Source organism: Orycteropus afer, unplaced genomic scaffold (assembly GCF_000298275.1).
Source record: "Orycteropus afer afer isolate SDZICR_OR568_19922 unplaced genomic scaffold, OryAfe1.0 scaffold01020, whole genome shotgun sequence".
Classification (NCBI taxonomy): domain Eukaryota; kingdom Metazoa; phylum Chordata; class Mammalia; order Tubulidentata; family Orycteropodidae; genus Orycteropus; species Orycteropus afer.
In genome coordinates, this window is record NW_006922607.1 from 189666 (window position 1) to 215723 (window position 26058).

Here is a 26058-nt window from a genome sequence, read left to right on the forward strand (position 1 = left end):
TGGCCCTACTTGCCAAGGACTACATGGACAGCTGCACTGGGGGCTGATGACTAGAAAGGAAAACAGCACATAAAGAGACAAACTGAGCTGTGCATTTTGGCTGTCCTGAGGGCACAGCAATTTTGAGTATTTGGAAGTGATGCCCCCATTTTGAATGTTTGCAAGGCATGTTCTGGTGCAGGCAACCTATGAAACAGTTGCCGCTTGCCTGGACATGGAGCTCTGGTGCTGTAGTGCCGAAGGCATTTGACTGCTAACCTTCCATATATAAACTTGTCCCTGACTCTGGGGGCATAGTGCCTGAGGAATTTGACTGCTAACCAGAATGCTGGTGGTTCAAACCCACCAGCCACTCCTCAGAAGGAAGGTTGGGCAGTTTACTTCTGTATATATCTACTGCCTCGGAAACCCAGGGAGGGGTCGCTGTGAGTCGGACTCCATGGCAGTGTTTGGTTTGGTTTGGTGCCTACTACAGCATGGGCTACCACAATGGAGGGTGACAACTGGAAACGTACAGTACTCCCCTTGTTACTCTTATACCCAGCACCCTCTTGGTGAACAGGTGTAGATATCCACCACCTACACTTACCTTCTGGACTGGAAGGAGTTACATCCTAGTCTGTGTGCCCTGAGAGAGGCTGAGTACACTCCCCTGTCCCTGCCTCTGCCTCCCCCCCATTTTTTTTTTTCCCCAGTTTTTATTGTGATTTGCATGACTGTTTACAAAGCAAATTCATTTTCCATACAGCAGTCATACACATTTTGTTTCATGACATTGACTGCAATTCCCCACAGTGCAACAGCTCTCTTCCCACTTCCTCCCCATAGTTACCTCTTCCTTGCATCCTTCCCTCCCATGAACTCTGACCCCCTCATCCCCGAACTATCTCCCTGTACAAACACTGTCTTTCTTTTCTCCCATGATTGATCACTCCAAGTATCTACTTGATGTAAATGTTGACTCCATTTGCCTGTCTGTTCTTTGCTTGAAAGCCATCACAGTGAGTTCAGTTCCACATCTGAGGAGTGACTAGGGGCCATAGTGACAGGGGTCTCACCAGGCTCTGTGAGACCAGCAAATCTGTTTGTTTTTTGTTTTTTGTTTTTAATGATACTAAGTTTTGGTCCACATTTTTCTTCCACTCTATCCAGGGTCTCCTTCACTGACCATTTCCCCCTTTGGGTAGTTGACAGTGGTAGCCAGGCAACATTTAGTTCTTCCGGTCTCATGGTCAAACAGGCTGAGGATTGCATGGTCTACCCATCCCTGCAACAACACCCATCCCTAGGACTAATTGTTTTTTCATCCGTCTTTGGTTTTCTTCATTTTTCTTTGCTCTAGATGAGTAGAGACCCATTGTTGCAACTACATGGCCACTTGCAAGCTTTCAAGACCCCAGTCGCTGCTCACCAGAGTAGGATGTAGAATAATGCTTTTGTGTGTTATACCAGTTGAGGTTGATGTCCCCCATGATTATGGTCCTGAGTGTGCAGGTCCAACTTTTCATTCCCTCTGGGTAGCTGTCTGTGGCCAAGAAGCCACCACAACCTTGCTCCTTGTGAGCTGTGCTTATACCCTGGACATTCTTACAGCACATACAAATAAGCATGTAGAAAATTGTCTGGTACATGTGCATGGTCATAGGCTACTCCCTCAGCCTAGACATACTTGATCATTCAGCTGCCTGTCTACCCATCTGTCCATCCTTAGATAAATGCTTGACATCATTGACAACATAGTACATGCAAAAGAGTTCATGTTTGTTGTCTGTACTTCCCACGTACCTCTCTGTCTTCCTCTTCCTCAGTGCCGCTATGTTGATCACTCATTTTTGGTACATTACCCTTCCCTTCACCTACATCAGTACATGTCTCTGCCTATCTAGTAATGTTCTCTTGCATTGCTGAGGGAGCGATGTGCTACTGAGAAACTGCCAGCTGCGGAGTGAGATGGCTGGCGGCGAGAGACTGAACATGTTTCTGAACTTGAATTGTAGTTTTAATTTTTGTTACTATTTGGATGCCTTTGATTTCCCTTTCTTGCCTTATTGCCCTGGCTAGGACATCCAATACAATGTTGAATTAGAAGTGTTGAGAGAGGGCATCCTTGTCTGGTTCACATTCAGAAGGAGAGTGGTTTCAGTCTCTCTCCATTGATGTTGGCTGGTGGTTTCATGTATGTGGCCTTTATTAGGAGTTTTTATCAGGAATAGGTGTTGAATTTTATCAGATACCATTTTTATGCATCTACTGATGTGATCATCTGGTTCTTTTCCTTTACTTTAATTATGTGATGGATTATGTTGATTGTTTTTCTAATGTTGAACCATTCTTGCATACCTACCTGGTATGAACCCCACTTGGTCATTGTGTACTATTTATTTGATAATATTGTTGGTGTCTCTTGCATAGCATTTTGTTGCAGATTTTTGTGTCTATATTCATGAGGGATATTGATCTGTAGTTTTCTTTTAGTGATATCTTTGCCTGTTTTGGTATCAAGGTTATGCTTCCTTCATAAAATGAATTTGGGAGGATTCCATCCTTTCCTATGTTCTGGAATAGTTTGAGTAAGATTGGTGTCAGTTCTTCTCTGAACGTTTGATAGCATTCTCTAGTGCAAAAGTCTGGGCTACAACTCTCTGTTAGTAATGTTTTTATGACCTGTTCAGTTTCCACTTTTGTTATGGGTATGTTTAAATTTTCCACCTCACTGTGTATTAGTTTAGGTAAGTGGTATGTTTCTAGAAATCAGTCCATTTCTTCTAGATTTTCAAATTTGTTAGAGAACTGTTCTTCATAGTATCCTGATATCCTTTTTATTTCAGTTGGTTCTGACGTGATGTCACCCAATTCATTTCTTATTTGTTTTATTTGTCTTTTCTCCTTTGTTTCCTTTGTTAAATTTGCAGGGGTTTGTTAGTTTTAGTAATCTTCAAAATTCAACTTCTAGTTTTGTTCATCTTTCCTATTATCTTTCTATTTTCTGTTTCATGTATTTCTATTTGAAAATTCATTATTTCCTCTGGTTTTTTTTTTTTTCCTGCTCTTTTTCTGATTGTTAGAGATATCGGGTTAAGGTGTTGATTTTGGCTCTTTCTTCTTTTTTGTTGTGTGCATTTTTTGCTGTAAATTGGCCTTTGATCGGTGCTTTTACTGTATCCCAGTGATTTTGGTATGTTGTGTTTTCATTCTCATTTGATTCAAGGAATTTTTCAGTATTTTTTTTTATTTCTTCTATTACCCAGTTGTTTCTGAGGACAGTGTTACCCAGTTTCCATGCGTTTGCTTTTATTCTGTTTATTTCCATATTGTTAATTTCTAATTTTATAGCATTGTGATCTGAGAATATGGTTTGTAGTATTTCAGTGGTTTTAAATTTATTGAGACTTCCTTTGTGGCTAAACGTATTGTCTATCCTGGAGAATGTTTCACATGCTCTGGAAAAGAATGTATTCTGTCCTATTGTTGGGTGAAGTGCTCTGTAGATGTCTAAAACTAAAGGTTGGTAGATTGTGTTGTTTAATTTTTCTGCATCTTTATTGAGTTTCTTTCCAGTTCTATCTTTCATTGAAAGTGGTGTATTAAAGTCTCTTACTATTACTGTTGCATCATCTATTTGTCTTTTCAATTCTGTTAATTCTTTTCTATGTATTTTGGGGTTCTTTCATTGGGTGCTTAGATATCTATAATGGTTGTGTCCTCTTGTTTAATCTATCCTTTGTTGTTGTTATGTGCCATCGAGTGGGACCTGACTCATAGCGACCCCTCCTTGGCTTTCCGAGGCAGTTAATCATTATATAATGTCCTTCATTGTCTCTTTTGTTGGTTTTTGTCTTAAAGTCAATTTTGTCAAAAATTATTATTGCCACTGCTGCTTGTTTTTGATTGCCATTTACTTGATACATCTTTTCTAACCTTTGATTTTTAGTCTGTTTTTGTCTTTGTTCTAAGTTGTGTCACTTGTGGAGAAAATATTGATGGGTCATGTTTTTATCCAGTCTATAATTCTCTGTCTCTTGAGTAGTGCATTTAATCTATTCACATTCAGTGTAATTATCACCAGGTGTGAATTTGTTGCTGTCACCTATTACATGTTTTTTTGTGATGTTGCTGATTTTTTTGTTCCATATAATTTTCTTTGCTGAGCTCATTTTGTTTAAGAAGTGTGTTATCATTTTCTTTGTTGCTGTTTTTTAGTATTTGCTAAATATTTCTGCTTGTCCTCTTTTTTTATTTTGATCCACAATTTATTATTTGTCTTTGAAGTTATGCTGTGATTTATAATTTTCTTTCCAAGTTTAAAACAGTCCATTCTATCTTGAAATTGTCTGACTTCCTCACTGTTTAGAAGTTCTTTAAAAAAAAAAAAGGAAAAAAAATGATAGTAAAATAAAATAAAATCACCCATACATACTGTGCTCCTGTGAGTAATCATCTAAATGAAACAAAATGGTAAACATTTACCCTGGACCAAAGATGAGAAGATAAGGGGAGACAGGGAAGCTAGATTAATAATAATAATAATAAGTTCTGTAAGTACACTGTTTTTTCCCTCTTTGTGATATGTAGTTGTTCTCATTTGCCAATTTTTATATCTGGTTCCCTGGTTACAGTCTTGTAAGCTTATTTTATTTTGGATACTTATAACTGGGTTGTTTTCTAGCTTATATGTGTTAATGGTCAACTGTTGTTTGCTATTTTGGTTCTCTGTCCAGTCACACTCCACACAAAGCATGTCTTTAAAGCTGGTCTGGTTTAAAGCAAATTCCCTTACATTCTGTTTATCTGGAAATGTCCTAATTTAACCATCATATTTGAAGGACAGTTTTCCTGGGTTTCTAATTCTTGGTTGGAAACTTTTTGCTTTGTGCAATTGTCTTCTCTCCTGCATGATTACTGCCAGAATCAGAGCTTAATATTCTTTGTTCCCCTTTGTTGATAACTTTTCGTTGTGCTTAGGCTGCTTTCTAGATTCTTTCTTTGTCTTTGGTTTTAGTGAGTTTGATGATGATGTGTCTTGGTGATTTTCTTTTGGGATCTATCCTGTTTGGGATTCGTTTAACTTCTCAAATGGATATATTCTCATCTATCATCATATCAGGGAAATTTTCTTCTAACAAATCTTTGACATTTTCTCTGTGATTTTATTTTTCTATTCCTGTTGATGGTATTTCACATGAATCTTAGACTTTCTTCACTTTGTTTTGATCTTTTTACTGATTCATTCCTTACCAGAGCAGTATTGAGGTAAATGTCTTCAATCTCACTGATTCTGTCTTCCAGTAATTCGATTCTACCTCTTCGTCTGTTCAATATGTTATCTATATCTCAAATTTTAGTATTCTGCTGCATTTTTATCTGTAGATTTTGTATCTTTTCCAATTGTTCATTCATTTTGTCATTTTGTTCTTTTATTGTCTTCCCTAATTGTGCCAGGGCTTTATCTGTGTTTTTCTTTATTTTGTCAGTATTTTCCTTGATCTGGTTCTCTGCCAATCAGTTGAAGGTATTTAAATATTATTCTTTTGAATTTCTTATGAGGGAGTTCCAATGCTGCCGCTTCTTCAGCATTGTTTTCTAGGTCTGTATCTTGGTCCCTTGTTTCTACTACTTTGTCTTGCTGCTTTGTGTGAAGTGTGATTGTTGTCTCTGAGACATTTTGATGTTGCTGTATTTATAGTTCATTGGTTTGAATGTTGATGTGATTCACCCAAGATTTTATTTCTCTTTATTTTGTTTTGATAATCTTAGGAAGGAGCTCTGGTAGCATAATGCCTGAGGCATTTGACTGCTAACCTGAGAGGTTGGTTGTTCAAACCCACCAGCCACTCCTCAGAAGGAAGGTTGGGCAATCTACTTCTGTAGTGATATTGCCTCAGAAACCCAAGGAGGGATCGCTATGAGTCAGATCCAACTCAACGAGAATGAGTGTTCATATATTAGGAAGCAGTGTACTGTGCTCCTGTATTTGCTAGTTGGCAGTACTTATGCAGTCACTACCTGTCTAGAGATAGAGAATGATAGAGAATGAGTGGGTGCATAGATCTCCATTAGCTGTTTGTCTTGAGCAGTTTAGGGTGAGTTGGACTCGTATTTCCTGTCATGTGTCATTGGCCGTGTGGTGCAGAAGAAAGTGATGGCCCTCATTCATTAGGTGTGGCTGTAGGAGGTACGGGTGTGTTTGAGTCATGTGGGTACGGTTGCTGTCTCCCACTCAATTAGACAAAAGCAACAATCAGAAAAACCACAAAAAGTAAAAACGAAAAAATACATCCACTGAATAAACATACACGAACAATCACCAAAAAGAAAAAGGGAAAGGCAATAAATGAGAAGAAATATTTAAAGAAATAGTTTAAAAAACAAAAGAAATATAAATAGAAAAAGAGGAAAAAAACCCCACAATGTCTGAGGAGAGGGAAATAAAGAGAAAAGAGCTGAAAGTAAAGAATAATGAGAAAGATGAGAAAACTGCAAAAAGAAAAACAAGGGTTGAGAAGAACCAAAAAAAAGGAAAAGCTGGGATCCAGGAAAAGGGAAGAGAAAAAAACTCAAACACTAGAACCTGAGGAGGAAAAAGGAAAGAACAAAAATACAAAAGAAGAAGAAATGATAATTTAAAAAAAAAAAAAAATCTTGGAGTGAGTGAGCAGGCAAACACCTAGGCTCCAAGAGAGCACACAAACTGGTATGGAATTCCTGCTGGTCCAGAGGTGGGTGGAGTTGATAAATGGCCACACCTCCATCACCACAAGAGTGTTGGTTATAAGAGTAACAAGGGGAATATCGCATCTTTGGAGTTGTGAGCCTTCAGTGTGGTTGCCTTTGTTGTCCTTGGTACAAAAAAGAAAAGGTCAAACTCACTGCTGTTGAGTTGCTTCAAGTCATAGGGACCTCTCCTTGGGTTTCCAAGGCAGTATCTCTACAAAATTAGATTGCTCAATCTTCCTTTCAAGGAATGGCTGGTGATTAGCCTTAGGCACTATGCCACAAGAGCTCCCTACAGACCCTATTTTTAGGTTGCTGGGATCCTAATGCTGCCACTTTAAATGTCCTAAATGGCCACACCACTTGTAAACATTCAAATTGGTTACACCATTCAAACAGTTCAAAGTCCACAGCTCAGTTTGTCTTCTTTGCTGTTTCCTTTTTGGTCGTCAATCATCAGTGCAGTTGTCCATGAAGTTCTTGGTGAGCAGGGCTGATTTTTAGGTTGCTGGCCCAATTAACCTAAAAATTGGTGGTAGGACACCAATTGTAAATATTCAACCTGGCTGCTCCATCAGCATTACTGGCAGTCTGCTTGTTTTCTCTTCATTCAGGTTCTTCTACTAATTGGTATTTCATCCACATCTGTATCCTTCCTTTCAAAGCTCAGGGGTCTAGGATTATCTTTTGTATCCGTGTCAATTGGTTTCTCTTTTCTTTGTTGAAAAGGGTCTGTGTAGTTTGTCTATTCTACTATCTTACCACAAGTTCCCCCACCCCACTCCCCACCCTGCAGTTTTGCTTTTGATTTTAAAATAAATTTTTTTTTTCTTCCTTCTTAACTTTTTTCCTTCCATCATTATTCTTTTTGAGTTTTTTTTCTCTTCCCTCTTCCCTTTTCCTGGTTCCCATCTGTTTTCTTTGGTTTGTTCCCATCCTTGTTTTTTCCCTTTGCAGTTTTCTCATTTTTCTTTATTATTTTTTTATTCTTGTTCTTTTCTCTTATTCCATGCTCTCCAGATAGTGTGGGGTTTATTTTATTTTATGGTTTTTTTTGTTATATTTCTTTTGTTTTTTAAAAATATTTCTTTAAATAATTCTCATTTGTTGTCATGTGTGTGTGTGTGTGATTATTCCTGTTTGCTTGTGTTTTTTACCCTCTTAATTTTTATTTTTTTGGTGTTTTTTTTATTGTTTTATTTTATTTTATTTTTTGAGTGGGAGATAGCAGTGGTGCCCATATGACTCAATCATACCCGTACCTCCTGCAGCCCCTCCTACAGATTGAAGTCCACTGCTTGCTTTTGCACCAACTGACCAATGATAAACAACAGCCAATACCAGCCCTACTCACCTTTGATTCCTCTTCAGACACACTTAAGAGATACTTGTGTAAACATTCTTAGTCTCTGTTACACTCACCAGGAAAGTGATGGTGTGTGCCGAAGTGCTACCAACTAGCAGATAGAGGAACACAGGACTCTGCTTACTCAGATATATGAAAACAAAACAAAGAATAAAAGGTCTTGGGTGGATCACACCAACATACAGTCACCAATTAAATAGAAACACAATGATTTAACAATGTCTCAGAGACAACAGACCATCACAGTCCTCACAGAGAAGCAAAATAAAGTAGTAGGAACAAGTGATTAGGATACAGACCCAGGAAACATCCCTGGGGAATAAAAAAAATCCCGATAAGGAATTGATTACTAATTGATACTTAGGTATCAACAGATTGAGAGAAAGATAAGAAAAACACTGACAAAATGAAGGAAATCCCAGACAAGAGTTTGAAACAATTTAGGAAAACAATATAAGAACAGACTCACAAAGTAAATGAAAAATGAGAAATGATACAAAATCTACAAATAGAAGTCCAGAAGATTAATACAAAATTTGCAGAAGTAGATAGCACATTGAACAGGCAACAGAGTAGAATCGATTCAGTGGAAGAGAGTATTAGTGAGATTCAAGACAAATACCTCAGTAGTACTTTGGAAGGGATCAGTTAGAAACAAGAACAAAACACAATGAAGAATGCCTAAGGTTCATGTGGGATACCATCAAGAGGAATAACTTATGTGTACTTCAAATTCCAGAACAGGAAGAGACAAAGTCACGGAGAAGTTTTGAAATTATGTTGTAAAAGAGAATTTCCCTGATGTGATGAAAGCAAAGAATATATCCAGTCAAGAAGTTCAATGGTTCCCAAACAGGATAGGCCCCAAAAGAAAGTCACCAAGACATAGAATAATCAAACTCACCAAAACCAAAGACAGAGACAGAATCCTGAAAGCAGCACAGGAAGAACAAAGACTAAGCTCTGATTTCTTGGCAGAAAATATGCAGATGAGAGGGAAATTCAGTGATATATATGAAACCCTGAAAGAAAAATTTCCAACCAAAGATTATATACTCAGCAAAGTTGTCCCTTGATTATGATGGTGAAATTAGGACATTTGCAGATAAACGTAAATTAAGGGAATTTGTTTAAACCAGACCAGAGATGCTAAGGGGAATCCTTTGGACAGAGAACCAACAACTACAATCAACAACTGATCATTAACACACATGATAACACAGAAACCAGCTCGGTTATGGAAGTATCCAAAGTAAAATAAACTACAGGACTTCAAGCAGGAAGCCAGAGACATCATTTGGCAAATGAGGACAACTACAAACCATAAGAAGTGGAAAAAATTGTGTTAGTTACATACCTTCTAAATACCTCATTTCATGGATGAAGTTGGAGGACAGTATCCTGAGTGAAGCCCTCTAGAGCCAGGAAAGGGAGGGACCAGGAGCAGCCGGGTCCACAGAGTGGCAGGTTTCAGTTAGGAATTAGGTAAGAAGAGGATACAGAGGTTTCCAACAGCTAAGGGAGACAAACTTGTCTGTCAGTTTGTCATCCTGTGAGGCTTTGTACATTGCTGTGCTGCTTGAGGCTGTGCCACTGGTGTTTCAGATGCCAGCAGAGTTGCACATGGTGCACAGGTTTCAATGCAGCTTACAGACTAAGACAGACTAGGAAGAAGGAAGAGGCCATCCACTTCTCAAAAATTGGCCAGGGAAAACCTTATGAATAGCAGAGAAACACTGTCTGATACATTACTGGGCAGCTTTATGAATAGCTAGGAAACACTGTCTGACACAGTGCAGGAAGACTAGCCCCTTGGATTGGAAGACATTCAAAATAGGACTGGGAAAGAGCTGCCTCATCAGTAGAACCAGCCTTAATGATATGGATAAAAGTATGTCTTTCAGGACCTCCATGTGCTGACGTGGCATGACTCAAATTGAGGAGAAACAGCTGCAAACATCCATTAATAATCAGAACATGGAATGTACTAAGTATGAATTTAGGAAAATTGGAAGTTGTCAGAAATGAAATGGAATGCATAAAGATTGATATATCCTGGCCATCAGTGAGCTGAAATGGATCGGTTTTGGCCATTTTGAATCAGACAACCATATGATCTGCTGTGCCAGGAATGACGAATTGAAGAGGAATGATGTGGCATTCATCATCACAAAAGATGTTTCACGATCTCTCCTGAAGTACAATGCTGTCAGTGATAGGGCAATATCCATATGCCTACAAGGAAGACCAGTTAATACAACTATTATTCAAATAAATGCACCAACCACCAAGGCCAAAGATGAGGAAATTGAAGATTTTTATCAGCTTCTGGAGTCTGAAATCAACTGAACATGCAATCAAGATGTGTTAATTATCACTGGTGATTGGAATGCACAAGTTGGAAACAGAAGAATCACCGGTAGTTGGAAAATTTGGCCTTGGTGACAGAAATAATGCTGGAGATGGCATGATAGAATTTTGCAAGACCAACGACTTATTCATTGCACATACCTTTTTTCAGCAACACAAACAGTGACTATGCACATGGACTTTGCCAGGCAGAGTACACAGGAATTGGACAGACTACATCTGTGGCAAGAGGCTGTGGTAAAGCTCAATATCTTCAGCCAAAACAAGGCCAGGAGCTGATTGTGGAACAGACCATCAATTGCTCATATGCATGTTCAACTTGAAGTTGAAGACAATTAAAACAAGTCCATGAGAGCCAAAATATGAGCTTGCATATATCCCTCCTGAATTTGGAGACCTTCTAAAGAATAGATTTGATGCATTTAGCACCAATGACTGAAAACCAGAAGAATTGTGGGATGACATCAAGAGCATTAGCCATGAAGAAAGCAAGAGGTCATTAAAAATACAAGAAAGAAAGAAAAGACCAAAATAGATGTCAGAAGAGACTCTGAAACTTGCCCTTGAGCGGAGAGTAGCTAAAGCAAATGGAAGAAATGACAAGATAAAAGAGCTGAACCAAAGATTTCAAAGAGCAGCTCAAGCAAACAAAGCCAATTACTATAATGAAATGTGCAAAGACATGGAGTTCAAAAGCCAAAAGGGAAGAACATGCTGAGCATTTTTCAAGCTGAAAGAACTGAGGAAAAAATTTAAGCCTGGAGTTTCAATATTGAAAGATTCTATGGGCAATATATTGAATGATGCAGGAAGCATCAAAAGAAGATGAAAGGAATAAACAGAGTCACTGTACCAAATAGAACTGGTTGGTCTTCATCCATTTCAGGAGATGGCATATGTTCAAGAACCAGTGGTATTGAGGGAAGAGGTCAAAGCTGCGCTGAGGGAATTGGCAAGGAACAAGGCTCCGGGAATTGATGGGATACCCATTGAGATGTTTCAACATATGGATGCCCCGCTGGAGGCACTCAGTTATGCCAAGACATTTGGGAGACAGCTACCTCGCCAACTGAGTGGAAGAGATCCATATTTATACCCATTCCAAAGAAAGGTGATCCCACAGAATGTGAAAAATATCAAACAATGTCATTAATATCCCATGCAAGTAAATTCTTACTGAAGATAATTCAGAAAGCATCACAGTAGTATATTGACAGAACTTTCAGAGTTGCAGACTGGATTCAGAAGAGGATGTGGAATGAGGGATATCATTGCTGCTGTCAGATGGGTCTTGGTTCACAGTAAAGAATACCAGAAAGATGTTTATTTGTGTTTTATTGACTGTGCAAAAGCATTTGATTTTGTGGATCATAACAAATTGTGGATAACATTGAAAAGAATGGGAATTCCAAAACACTTAATTGTACTCATGAGGAACCTGTACATAGACCAGGAGGCTGTCGTTCAAACAGAAAAAGGGAACACTGCATGGTTTAAAATCAAGACGGGAGTATGTCAGAGTTGTATCCTTTCACCATAGTTATTCAATCTGTATGCTGAGCAAATAATCCAAGAAGCTAGATTATAAGAAGAAGAATGTGGCATCAGGATTGAAAGAAGAATCATTAACAACCTGCAATATCTGACGACACAACTTTACTTGCTGAAAGTGAAGATGACTTGAAGTACTTACTGATGAATATTAAAGAATACAGTCTGCAGTATGGATTACACTTCACCATAAAGAAAACAAAAATCCTCACAACTGGACCTTTAAGCAGCATCACGATAAATGGAGAAAAGATTGAGGTTGTCAAAAACTTCACATGGCTTGCTTCTACAATCTACACCAATGGAAGCAGCAGTCAGGACATCAGACAATGAGTAGCACTGGGCAAATTGGCTGCAAAGGACCTCTTTCAAGTGCTGAAGAGCAATGATGTCTCTTTGAGGACTAAGTTGTGCCTGACACAATGCATGATATTTTCAGTCATGTCATATGCATGTGAGAGCTGGACAATGAATAAGGAAGACCGAAGAAGAGTTGATGCTTTTGATCTGTGGTGTTGGTGAAGAATGCTGAAAGTACTATGGAGTGCTACAAGAACTAACAGGTCTGTCTTGGAGGAGGTGCAGCCAGAATGCTCCTTGGAGGTGAGAATGGCCAGACTTTGTCTCACATACTTTGGTCATGTTGTCAGAAGGGACCATTCCCTGGAGCAGGATGTCATGCTTGGTAAGGTGGAGGGTCAACCAAAGAGGGGAAGGCCCTCAACAAGGTGGATTGACATGGTGGCAGCAGCGATGGGCTCAAGTGTAGCAAGAATCGAGCTGGCTCAGGACCAGGCAGTGTTTTGTTCTGCTTTGCATAGGGTTGCTGTGAGTCGACGACTCAGTGGCACTTTACAACAGCAACAACATCCTGAGTGAAATAAGTCGATCACAGAGGACTTATGTATTAGTTTATTATTGTGAAAAGTCAAGGAAAGCTTTATATCTGGAAGGACACTTTGTATTTTGGTTACCAGGGATGGGGAATGGAGGGGCAGAAATACTTGCTAGTGACAAGTATTGATTTAAGTGAATGGAAGGGCAGTGTCCCAAAAGTAAGTTATCAACACAGTGGCCTGAGCTAGAGGAAGCCATAGAGAGGTGCACAAGAGGTACAAACAACAAAGATAAAAAAAACCCTTTTACATATACAGTACTGTGTTATCAGTAATAACAGACATTAATCTATAGTTAAATAGATAGATAGACAGGCTGAATGATCAGGTACGTCTTGGCAAGAGAGAATATACCTATTACCATATGTAAGATTAAACCAAAACCAAACTCATTGCCATCAAGTCAGTTCCTACTTGTAGCAACCCCCATTAGATTTCTGAGGTGATACCTCTTTACGGAAGTAGATTGCCCAGTCTTCCTTCTCCAGAGTGGCTTGTGGGTTTGAACCACCAACTTCTGGTTAGCAGTCAAATGCCTCAGGCGCTATAAGATTGGCAGACTGTATTTCTATGTATGTATTTTTATGTTCTGTAAGAATGTCCATATAACTAGAATTAACAAGGACAAAGTTGTGATAACTTCTTAGATGCAGTCAGCCACCCTAATGGAGCGAGTAGTTGGATTTGGCTTGGGACCATGGTCTTGGGAGACATCAAGCACAATTGGCGTAACATACTACACAAAAACAGAGTATTCTGCAACCTACTTAGATGAGTAGCAACTAGGGTCTAAAACACTTGCAGTTGTCCATCTAAATGAAACAGTGGGTTGCTCCTTGTTTAGAGCAAAGTGGAATGAGGAAAACCAAAGACACATGAGAACAATTAGTCTAAGGGCCTGTTGGACCATGGGAACTTCAGCCTATATGACCATAAGACCAGAAGAAATAGTTGGTGCCTAGTTACCACTGTCAACACCTTGGAAAGGGATCAGTGCAGTGTATCGTTTATGTATCGGGAGAACAATATGGAACAAAACTCAAAATCATAAAAAAAGAAAAAAAATAGGTTTACTTATTTATTAGAGTCTGGAGAGACCCCTGAGACTGTGGCCCCTATGTATGTACTATTACATACACAATACTTCATTAGCAATAACAACAAACACTAGTATATGGGTAAGTACTAAGGCAGGTGAAAAGATCAGTTGAAGAGGAATACACCTAGGACCATAAGTAGATTTGGCTACTGATATTCTTGCATGTGTATTTGTGCTACAGATATATCCATATACATTATAGAAGGAACAGGAGACAAGGTTGGAGTAGCTTTTCAGTGACAACCAAGCACCTTGAGGAAGTAATTCTCTGAGTCTTTGTGCTCAGGACCCTGGTCTCTTGGGACATCAGGTTCAATTGATGCAACACAGTACATAAAAATCTTATTCTGTATCCTACTTTGGTGAGTACTGACTGGGGTTGTAAAAGCTTTTGAGCAGCCATCTAAGATGCAGCTATTGGTCTCCCCTTGTATGGAGCAAAGAAGAGTGAAGAAATTCAAAGTCATTTGGAAACAATTAGTCCAGTGGTCCTTGGGAACCTCAGCCTTCACAACCCTGAGACCAGAAGAACTAGATGGTGGCCAGGTATCAATGCCCATCACTTGGAAAGGGATCAAAATTGAAATCCTAGATAGAGTGGGTGGGAAAATGTGGAACAAAACTCAAAAACATAAAAATGACCAGAATTACTGGTCTGATAGTGTAGTGCTATGAATTACTTGGTATGGCTTTTCTAGCCATGGTCTTTGTGACTCCACCAAATTACTGGGTGGAACCATACAAGTAAGGTGTATGGAACTCTAATGTGATGATTGGTTAGGTTTGCTACGCTGCTGGGCTTAAATTGAACACTCCTAGTGGCAGAAGAGGAGATCTCACTACCATCAAGAAGAAAGAGCTGGAGGTAGAGTGCAGTGTGTCCTTGGATCTAAGATCTCTGCAGTGGACCTCCTTGGCAGAGACATGGTGAGCAGAGACAGCCAGCAGAGACAACTGGTAGAGAATACCAAGAGGCACAACACAGAGTGACAGGCTTGCCGGGCCACAAAGTGAGAAACCTGAGTGTCTTTGGGCCGGAGGCCTACTGCTGGAATGGGGTTCACGTAGATGCACCTATCTATCGGCAGAGCTGAAAGAGCTTTGTAACGCTTACCCAAGAAGGGTAGAGAGCAGCCTAAGAAGCCAAGGTTCAGAGAGGCATGTCTGAGGGTATAGCAGAAGGGACACTGTCCTGATTCATGAATTGTATTCTGAACCTAATTTGTAGCCTGTACTTCCCTAATAAACCTGATAATTGGTTTAAAAAAAAAAAAACTTGAGTTTTCCAATACATAAACATGAAATGCCTTTCCATGTTTTTAGTTTATTCCAGCAATATTTGATAGTTTTCAACATATATGTCTGTCATCTTTCTGGTTAAATTTATTTCTAGGTATTTTGTTCTCTTACATATTACTTGAAATTAATTGTTTTCTCTTAAGGTGCTTTTCAGATCGTTAACTTCTGGATATAGAAACAAAAGTGATGTTTATTTGGTTATTTAGTTGAAGAATACACAGCAAAGCATACACCTGTTGAATAGATTCTACATGTATGATTCAGTGATGGATTGATTTTATTCTTCCAAGTGTACACGCATTCTTTCCCTCCTTTTCTGAGTTGTTTTCCCCTATTAATGTAAACTCGCTGCCCCTAAGATTGCTACCTAATCTTTCAACTGCTGTTGTAAGTTTGATCCAGTATAGATAGTTCTTTAAAGATCATAATGCCCAAGGCAGACATTTTTTACTAATTAAGCTAAACTATTGTTTGGTTTTAAGAAGACTCCAGGGCATATTTTTGATTTAGGGTTTAAAGTTTCTTTCAGGGCAATAGTTTCAGGGATTGATCCACCTTCTGTGGCTCTAGAAAGGCTAGAGTCCATGAGAATTTGAAATTCTGTTCTGCATTTTCCAACTTTGATGATTCTTCTATAGACTCTTTGATCAAAATGTTCTGTAATGGTAGCTGGGCACTATCCATTTCTGGTATAATGGCAAAGGATACAGTTGTTCACGGAGGCAATTGGACACACATTACATATCCTCCTCCTATTCTTCACTCTCTTTTTAACTCTGTTACTCCAGATGAGTAACACAGCAGAGTTTTGTGTGTTGATCTATACTCTACAACTGCTGAATTCATTTATTAGCTCTAGTAGCTTTCTTAATGTATTCTATGGGATTTTCTATGCATAGGATTATACCATCTGTGAAGACATACAGCTTTACTTCTTTGTTTCTGATTTGGATGTCTTTTCTTTCTTTTTCTTGCCTAATTGTTTTAGCCAGAACTTCTAGTACAGTACTGAATTGGAGTGGTGAAAGTGGGCATCATTGTCTTGATCTAATAGAGAAAGATTTCAGTCTTTCACCACTGAGTAGGATGTTAACTGTGGGTTTTTCGTAAATGCCTTTATCATGTTGGAGAATTTCCCTTTTATTCCTAGTGTATTGAATGTTTTTTATCATGCAGAGGTGTAAGATTTTGTCAAATGTCCATTCTTCGTAACTTGAGATGATCATGCAGCTCTTTTCCTTAATCTTTTTTATTTTTGTAGCATCAGTAGTGACATTGATTTCTTATTCTAGTTATTTGTGTCTTCTCTTTTTTTTCCTTCTCAGTCTTGCTAAAGGTTTGTCAGTTTTATTGATCTTTTCAAAAAACCAACTTTAGATTAATTTTTCTCTAATTTCTGTTTTCTATTTCATATATCTCTGTTCAAATCTTTATTTCCTTCCTTCTGCCATCTTTGGGTTTCATTTGCTCTTCTTTTTCTAGCTACTAAAGATGTAAACTTAGATAGTGATTTGGAATTTGTCTCCTTTTTTTTTTTTTTTTTTTTTTCATGCAGGTTCTTCGTTTCACTTGATCATTGCCTTCACTGCATTTCCTGAGTTTTGTAATGCTTTGCTTTTTTATTTTGTTGGGACTCATAGGATTTCTTTAAATTTTATTTTATTGTGATTTAGGTGAAAGTTTACAGAACAAATACATTTTCCATACAGCAGTTCATACATACTTTGTTTTATGACAAATAATGTAACAGGTCTCTTTCCACTTCCTCCTTATAATTAAGTGTTCTCTGTGTCTTTCTTCCTGTGCATTCCTGCCCCCTGAATTATCTCCCTGTGCAAATACTGCCCTTCTGGTCTCCCATGATTGAGTGTTAAGGATGTCAGAAAAGACTCTGAAACTTGCCCTTGAACTAAAATTTGCTAAAGCAAATGGAAGAAATGACAAGATAAAAGAGCTGAACAGAAGATTTCAAACAGCAGGTCGAAAAGACAAAGTCAGTTATTGTAATGAAATGTGCAGAGACCTGGAGTTAGAAAACCAAAAGGGAAGAACACTCTTGGCAGTTTTCAAGTAGAAAGAACTAAAGAAAAAAAATTGAAGCCTCAAGTTGTAATACTGAAAGATTCTATGGAGAAAATACTGAATGATGTAGGAAACATCAAAAGAAGATGGAAGGATTACACAGAGTCACTGTACCAAAAAGAGTTGGTTGATGTTTATCCACTTCAGGAGGTGGCATATGATCAAGAACCAATGGTATTGAAGAAAGAAGTTAAAGGTGCACTGAAGGAAGTGGTGAAAAACAAGGCTCCAGGAATTGACAGAATACCCATTGAGGTGTTTCAACAAATGGATGCCATGCTGGAGGCACTCACTCGGGTATGCCAGGAAATTTGGAAGACAGTTACCTGGCCAACTGACTGAAAGAGATCCATATTTGTACCCATTCCAAAGAAAGGTGGTCCCACAGAATGTGAAAATTATCGAACAATGTCATTAATATCACACACAATTATAATCTTACTGAAGATAATTCAAGAACGGTTGCAGCAGTATATGGACAGAGAACCTCCAGAAATGCAAGCTGGATTCAGAAGAGGACATGGAACAAGGGATATAATTGCTGATGTCAGATGGATCTTGGATGAAAACAAAGAATACCAGAAGGATGTTTACTTGTGTTTTATTGACTATGAAAAGCATTTGGTTTTGTGGATCATAACAAATTATGGATAACATTGAGAATAATGGGAATCCCAGAACACTTAAATGTACTCATAAGGAGCCTGCACATAGAGCAGAAGGCTGTTGTTTGAACAGAACAGGGGGACACTTCATGGTTTACAATCAGGAAGGGAGTGCATCCTTTCACCATATTTACTAAATTTATATGTTGAGCAAATAATCCAAGAAGCTGGACCATACGAAGAAGAACATGGCATCAGGATTAGAGGAAGACTCATTAACAACCTGCGATACACAGATGATACAGCTTTGCTTGCTGAAAGTGAGGATGACTTGCAACACTGATGAAGATTGAAGACTACAGTCTGCAGTATGGATTACACCTCAATATAAAGAAAACAAAAATCCTCACAACTGGAGCAATAAGTAGCAGCATGATGAATAGAGAAAAGATTGAAATTGGCAAAGACTTCATTTTACTTACTTCTACAATCAACATCAATAGAAGCAGCAGTCAAGATATCAGACAATTTATAGCCCTGGGCAGATCTGCAAAAGACCTCTTTCAAGTGCTAAAGAGCAAAGATGTCTCCTTGAGGACTAAGGTACGCCTGACATAAGCCATGATATTTTTAATCACCTCACCAGCCGCTCCTCAGAAGGAAGATAAGGGCAATCTACTTCCATAGTGATAACCACCTCGGAAACCCACGGAGGAGTCGGAGGAGTCACTGTGAATCGGATCCTACTCCACAGCAGTGAGTTTGGTTTTTCTTATGCATGTGAGAGCTGAACCGTGAAGAAAGAAGACCAAAGAAGATTTGATGCTTTTGAGTTGTGGTGCTGGCAAAGAATGCAGAAAGTACCATGGACTGCTTATTGTTGTTCTTATGTGCCATCGGGTTGGACCTAATAAATATGTCCTGGAAGAAGTACGCCTGGAATGCTCCTTGGAAGTGGGAATAGCCAGACTTCATCTCACCTACTTTGGTCATGTTGTCAGAAAGAATAGTCCCTGCAGAAGAATATCATGCTTCGTAAACAAAAAAGGGGAAGGCCCTCGACAAGATGGATCAATACAGTGGCTACAACGATGGGCTCATGTACAGCAAGGATTGTGGGCTGGTACAGGCCTGGGCAGTGTTTCATTCTGTTGTACATTGCATCGCTATGAGTCAGAGACGACTCGATGGCACCTAACAACAACAAAAACTAATGGATAATTTTTACTTTGCTCATGCATCATTTCCTGATTTTCTTTAGTTCTTTTTGTTTTGCTTTAACCATTTGAGCATAGTTAATACTGTTTTGAAGCCTTTGTCTTGTAAGTCCATTATTTGAGCTTCTAAAGGTACTGTAAGGAGCTCTGGTGGCACAGTGGTTAAAACATTGGTCTGCTAACCAAAAGGGCAGCAATTTGAACCCATCAGCTCTTCTGTAGGTGAATGATGAGGCAGCTTTTATAAAGATTTATAGCCTTGGAAACCCTCTGGGGCAGTTCTGCTCTGTCCTGTAGGATCACTATGAGTGGTATTGACTCAGCAGTATTGGATTTGGGTAAAGGGACTATTTCTTTTACTTTTATTCTTTCATACAGGCCATTCTTTTCAGTTTCTTTGTATGGTTTGGGATATTTAGTTGAATCTGGGACATTTGAATATTATAACGTTGTTGTTGTTGTTGTTATGTGCCGTCGAGTCGACCCCGACTCATAGCAACCCCTCCTTGGGTTTCCGAGGCAGTATCACTACGGAAGTAGGATTGCCCAACCTTCCTTCCGAGGAGTGGCTGGTGGGTTTGAACTGCCAGCCTTCTGGTTAGCAGTCAAGTGCTTTAGCAACTATACTACCAGAGCTCCTTATTATAACGTAGTAATTTGAAATCAAATTCTTCCTCAGAGCTGCTGTTTATTTTGTTCTATTTACTTTTGAAATTATTTTCTTAGGTTTCTTGGGAAGTTGCTTTCCCACTTGCAGTGCTGCTTCTGGGTGGGGACCTCTGCATGAAATGAAGAAATAGATGTTGGTGCTTCATTACTGGGTTGAAAGGCTATTGTATTAGGTGTTAGGTCCTGGAGGTGTGATTTTTCAATAATTTTGTTTCTTTTGGCCTTTTTACTGAGCAGTGAGCCTTTTAAGTATATTTCCTGATTCTTGTGTGATTGTGAGGATGCACTTCGCACAAGAATACAGTTTTTTAGGGCACCATTACTTTCTCAGAATCCATTTATTTTACCCACATATTGTGGCATCCCTGGTCAGCTGTGAGTGTCTTGTAGTCTTCCAGGCCCATTCTTGTTTCTGGGCCATAAGTCCCACTTTTGCAATAAGAATTCATTTTAATGCTAATTTGCTAGAGTCAAACACACACAAACAACAGCATTTTCCTATCCAGGAATCTAGAAGGCAGTGCAGAGAATGCAGCATTAAGAAGAAGGAGACTAGAACAACATTTCTATACAGCCATTGCCAAGAGCCTTTTTGTATTACCCCATGTTTTGAAGTGTTTAACCAAATAAAATTGCTAAGATAAAACAATTTTATCCTTGTCTCATTCCACCAGTTTTTTGTACCACTAGAGTTAACTGGAGCATATGGCACCCGTATAATATGTATCAAAGTGCATTAGTTTCATAACAAAAATTTAGAGAAGATCCTTGATTTTGGCATGCCTTCTATTACTGTAAACACATAGTATCAACAGAAAATCAAAGGAAAAAATACGGAGTGATTTGCTGAGCCTGCAGTCTTGGGACCATGGTCACGGGACATCAAGCTCAATTGGCTTAACTACACAAAGACATTGTTCTTCATCCTGCTTTGTTGAGTAATGACCGGGGTTTTAAAAGTTTGCAAGTGGCCATCTAACATTCAGTTATTGATTTCTTCTCATCTGGAGCAAAGAAGAGTGAAGGAAATCAAAGATGCATGGAAACATTACAATGGACTAGTGGACCATGTGAACCTCACCCAGCCTATATGACCCTAAGACTAGAAAAACTAGGTGGTGCCTGGTTACCACTGTCAGCCACTCAGAAAGGGATCAGAATAGGCCATTGTGGATAGAATGGGAGAACAATGTGGAACAAAACTCAAAATCATAGAAGAAAAAAAAAGCCCAGGTTTACTGGTCTTATAGAGACTAGTGAAACCCCCAATATAAGGGCCTTTAGTCACCCTTTTGTCCTGGAATTGAACTCAGCTGTGACATCTAGCCAGACAGTGGACAGGCCTGTAAGGTGAACATTTAGAACAGTCAACCGTGGGAGATCAGAAGGGCAGCATTTGCACAGGGAGATAGCTCACAGGGCAGGAATGTGTAGGGAAGGAAGGGCACAGGGAAAAGGTAACCACCGGGAGGAACTAGGAAGAGAGCTGTTACGTTATAGACATTGCAATCAATGTCATGAAACAAAATGTGTATGAACTGTTGAATGGAAAATGAATTTGTTCTGTCACCTTTCACCAAAATCATAGTTTAAAAAAAAAAATTCTGTCTTGAAAGGGTTTTTGAAGGCTTTGATCATTTGTTTAGTGATTTCCTCTAACACTTTTTGCTATAACTGTCTACTTAGTTGTGTGTGGTCACTGAATTCTCTGTTACTTACTTAGCCTATTTTCAGCTAGTGTTTTGACAAATTTTCTTGAAAGCAAGGAACAAAAAGCAAAAATGCCTCTACTAATCTTTGCAAATTGTTCTAGACCTGCCTTCAGCAATTACCCAGGCTTGCACTGAGTCTAAGGATCAGTCCAAGGTCCAAGGTGATATCTTTTCATGTAATTTCTGAGCATACATCCTGTCCTGGGCATGCATGTGATATTCTCAATTCTCACTTACTCAGGGTACTTTTGAAAGCCTTAATTTCTGAAAAGAACTCTCCCTAGCATCTCCTTCCAGTTTATATATGCCTATTTTATGCCTAAATGTCACTCGTTAGGCCCAGCCAGCTACAGGTGGTCATAGCCCCACATGAGCTCCAAGACAGGTCAAACCAAGATGAGTGCCTCACCTCAGTTCTTTAGACAGCCCAAGACAGGTTAGAACAGACACAGAAAATAACTTTGATTAGATCTTTTCTGCTCCCCCTAGAGCCAGAGCCTTGACTGCCTCTCTGGGAGAGCAGGCTCCTGCTGCTTTATGGCCACTCTGAGCAGGGGAGGGGGTGAGGTGTAGGCAAGAAGAAAACCAAAGCTTTTCTACCATTTAAAGGTCACCTTTTTCTAGATTCAGTGTTTTCTTACTGTAAACCTTTGTTTGGTTTTCAGAGTTGTGATGAAGTTGGTTCTGACAGTTTCTGCTTACATGTGTCTGTGTGTGTGTTTGTGTGTGTGTGTCTGGAGGATGGGAACTTGGAACTGCCCTTGCATCATCTTGCTCTGCACTCTGCCTTGTTTTTAATTTTTTTTTTTTTTTTTTTTTTTCCCTTCACCTTTGATTTTAGGAAACTTGACTGCTAACCAAAGGAAGGGTCGCTATGAGTTGGATCCAACTCGATAGCAGTGAGTTGCCTTGTTTTTAATTTTTTTTTTTTTTTTTTAGCTTCTTTATGCCTAAAAGTTTATTTTTTTTTAATCAGAAATAGATGTTGGATTTTATGATACATATATTTTTCTTTCTGCTTTGACACTCATGTAACTTGGTCCATATTCGCCACCTGCCGCGGACCAGCACAGTCACTGGGTTCGGCCTTATTACTCGAAGAAGATTATAGGTGAATAGGGAGTCGGCGAACTGGCTAACAGAAGACAAACAACTCAGAGGATGCTTGCAGCTGAGAGCGTTTATTATGCTTCAAAGCCATATTTTTATAGTATATGTTAGTTCCTTTTACAAAACCACCATCTATTTTGATTTCAATCAGTCAAGCAAGTTAAAAATAAAGTGGAGATGTTTCAAAATACAATAAGAAACAGGAAGTGTCTATCTTAACATAATATCTTATCTTGTTAGTTACAAGTTCCTAAAATTATTACTTAACTATTTCTTATTAACTACTATTACTAAATAATCTAGTAAGTTATTAAATTGGATAAGAATAATTATCACTTGTGCCATTATTGGAGCCTTGATCCTGTTGTTAATTTGTCTTTTTCCTGTCTTTCTAAGGCTGACTAGACGATCTCTCTCTACAATCCAAGAAGAGTTTTATCTTTTTAAATTACAAAACAAAAAAGGGGGAGATGCCACGACAGCCCCGGTGGGGTCCGCGTGACATAGTCACCGGTCTGAAGCGGCTGTTTCAAGGAAACTCTAAGCTTCCCGGGATGAAGTGTGCTCTCTCAATTTTTATTATTTGTTCGTGCTTGCTGATGCTTTTGATAATATTGTTTGGTTCATTAATTTTTGGTTATAATAAAGATTTCTTGGAGCAGAGAGATGTTAGAGGATCAGGCGATGGTATTGACCTAAAACCTCCCCTAGGAGAGAGTGTATTTTTCACAGAATCCTGGATGACTTCAAAAGAAACTCCTGGAAACTTTCCAGAAGAGCAATTGCCTCCGGTACTTCAAGCAATATTGAAAATGTCCACAAAGAACCTGAAGGGAACTTTTTTAATGATTTGGAGCAAAGCGAACTTATGTTGAAAGAACCTGAGCCCCCTAAGGACAGTCTATATTGTCATCCAAATATAAAAAACATAGGTTGCGGAGAACTACAAAAAATCCAAAGAGGCCTTTGCCTCCTACTGTAATGACTGTATGATTTGGGGAATGGGAGGTTGTAGAGACCCCTAAAGGTGCACCATTTAAAATTCCAATTCCAACTGATAGTCCATTGCCTTATACAGGAGTGTATACTAAAGATGGAGATAGAATCATTAATTATAATGGTAAACATACGTCCTGGTATAGGTTAAGTTTTACAGAGAAACTAGAAAGAATGAAAAGCCCTTGGTGTTTACTTACACATCAGCAAAAGGAAAGTTTAAAGCAACAAATAAGAAAGATGGTTGAGAAAATTAATAAAGATATCCTCATTTAAGAAAACTAGATTGGAGAAAACATATTTGACCATATAAATTTGATAATCCTCAATCTTAAATAAGTAAAGCTAGAACAAAAAGATCAGACATACACAAAAAATAAATAAAGTTGTGTGCGTATGAGAATATGAAAATATAGTTATTGTTTTAAAGATTTAATAACTTACTAGATTATTTAGTAATAGTAGTTAATAAGAAATAGTTAAGTAATAATTTTAGGAACTTGTAACTAACAAGATAAGATATTATGTTAAGATAGACACTTTGTTTCTTATTGTATTTTGAAACATCTCCACTTTATTTTTAACTTGCTTGACTGACTGAAATCAAAATAGATGGTGGTTTTGTAAAAGGAACTAACATATACTATAAAAATATGGCTTTGAAGCATAATAAACGCTCTCAGCTGCAAGCATCCTCTGAGTTGTTTGTCTTCTGTTAGCCAGTTCGCCGACTCCCTATTCACCTATAATCTTCTTCGAGTAATAAGGCCGAACCCAGTGACTGTGCTGGTCCGCGGCACATATTAATATAGTATACTAGGAGCCCTGGTGGCACAGTGGTTAAGCACTCGGCTGCTAACTAAAGGTTGACAGTTTGAGCCCACTAGCCTCTCCACGGGAGAAAAAAACTGGCAGCCTGCTTCCATTAAAGACTGCAGCCTAGACAGCCCCTTTGGGGGGAGTCACTATGAATTGGAATCAACTCAGCAACACAACAACAACAACAGTATAGCTGTAGGGAAACATAATAGTTGTAGAGAACATTTTTTTAAATTGGGAAAAATCTGTTTCTTTGTTTCATTTAATATGTTTTGTAATAAAAATTAAGATAGTTTAAAATTAGAGGAAGTGATTACTTTGTCTTATTTCAATTTTAGTGGAGTGGCTTTTTATTTTTGCCAATTTCATGTAATTTTATCCTGTTCAAAGCACTTTTCCTTCCTCTCTTTTATCACAGCATCTTAGAAACTAACTGTACGAAAGTCTTTTGCCTATTTTTGAATTTCTTCTTTATCCTTGGAGAAGCCAAATACTACCTAACAATTTCATTTACATGGACCAACTTTTATGTAGTTCATTTTAGTTTGTCATCAGCAGATGGGACTTAATGAGATTTTTAGTGGTCATTTCTTGCCTTGTATCTTTGGGCCAACTTAAATGAATGTAATGATTGTATGAGTTTCACCTATTTTAGCTAGTGGCCAAAGGAGAATTTTGGACCTGAGTTGTGAGAGAAAAAAAAAAGTACCTTTGCCATTTATGTAACATTGAGATTCACTGTGCATTTTATGTCATGCAAGCTGTCAGTGTGCCTTTGGAGCTTACTACATTGAATGCTTTGGCGTCATGCCTAAGGCATTTAACTGCTAACCAGAAGACTGGCGGTTCAAATCCACCAGCCACTCCTCGGAAGGTAGACTGGGCAATCTACTTCCTTAGAGATACCACCTTGGAAACCCAAGGAGAAGTCACTATGAGTTGGAAAAATGACTTGATGGCAGTGACTTTGAGTTTCTGAATATTTATTAGAATATTTTAGTTTAAAAGTGTAGTAGATACTTTAAATTAATGCATTTTAATAATTTCACATTGAAATATTCTAGGTAAAGAGACTTAGTTCTGAAATTTTTCTCATTAAATATTAACATGTTTTTTCTTCTTTATTAAAAAAAAAAACTTATAAAGGATTCAAGTGGGATGACTCTAGTGATGCTTGCTGCAGCTGGGGGACAAGATGACCTTCTTAGACTCCTCATCAAAAAAGGAGCCAAAGTTAATGGGAGACAGAAGAACGGGACCACTGCACTGATTCATGCAGCTGAGAAGGTTAGCATGCATTGGTTTTATAATCTTGATGGGAAATCCTGCCAATGGACTAAGAAATAATCTTATATATAATAATATAATTGGGATTAGGGGTGGTAGTAGTGGAGAGTGAGACCATACAATCCTATAACTTCATATTTTGGTCCATCACTGAGTTGTAAGGAATGGATGCTTTTAGCAACAGTAATACTGTGTAATCGAATTTTCAAAAAGGGATTTACATAATTGCAAGCAATTTATATTAAAAATGACCTCTGCTTAATATATTG

General features: G+C 38.5%; 1 protein-coding gene across 1 annotated transcript in view; it reads left to right on the forward strand.

The window, feature by feature from the left end:
* Positions 1-26058, forward strand: part of MPHOSPH8 (M-phase phosphoprotein 8) — a 166923-nt gene that overhangs the window by 109462 nt on the left and 31403 nt on the right. Inside the window, exon 8 of the mRNA XM_007958569.1 lies at positions 25649-25789. Within this exon, the coding sequence (XP_007956760.1) occupies positions 25649-25789 (141 nt within the window). The remainder of the gene's footprint in view (positions 1-25648; positions 25790-26058) is intronic.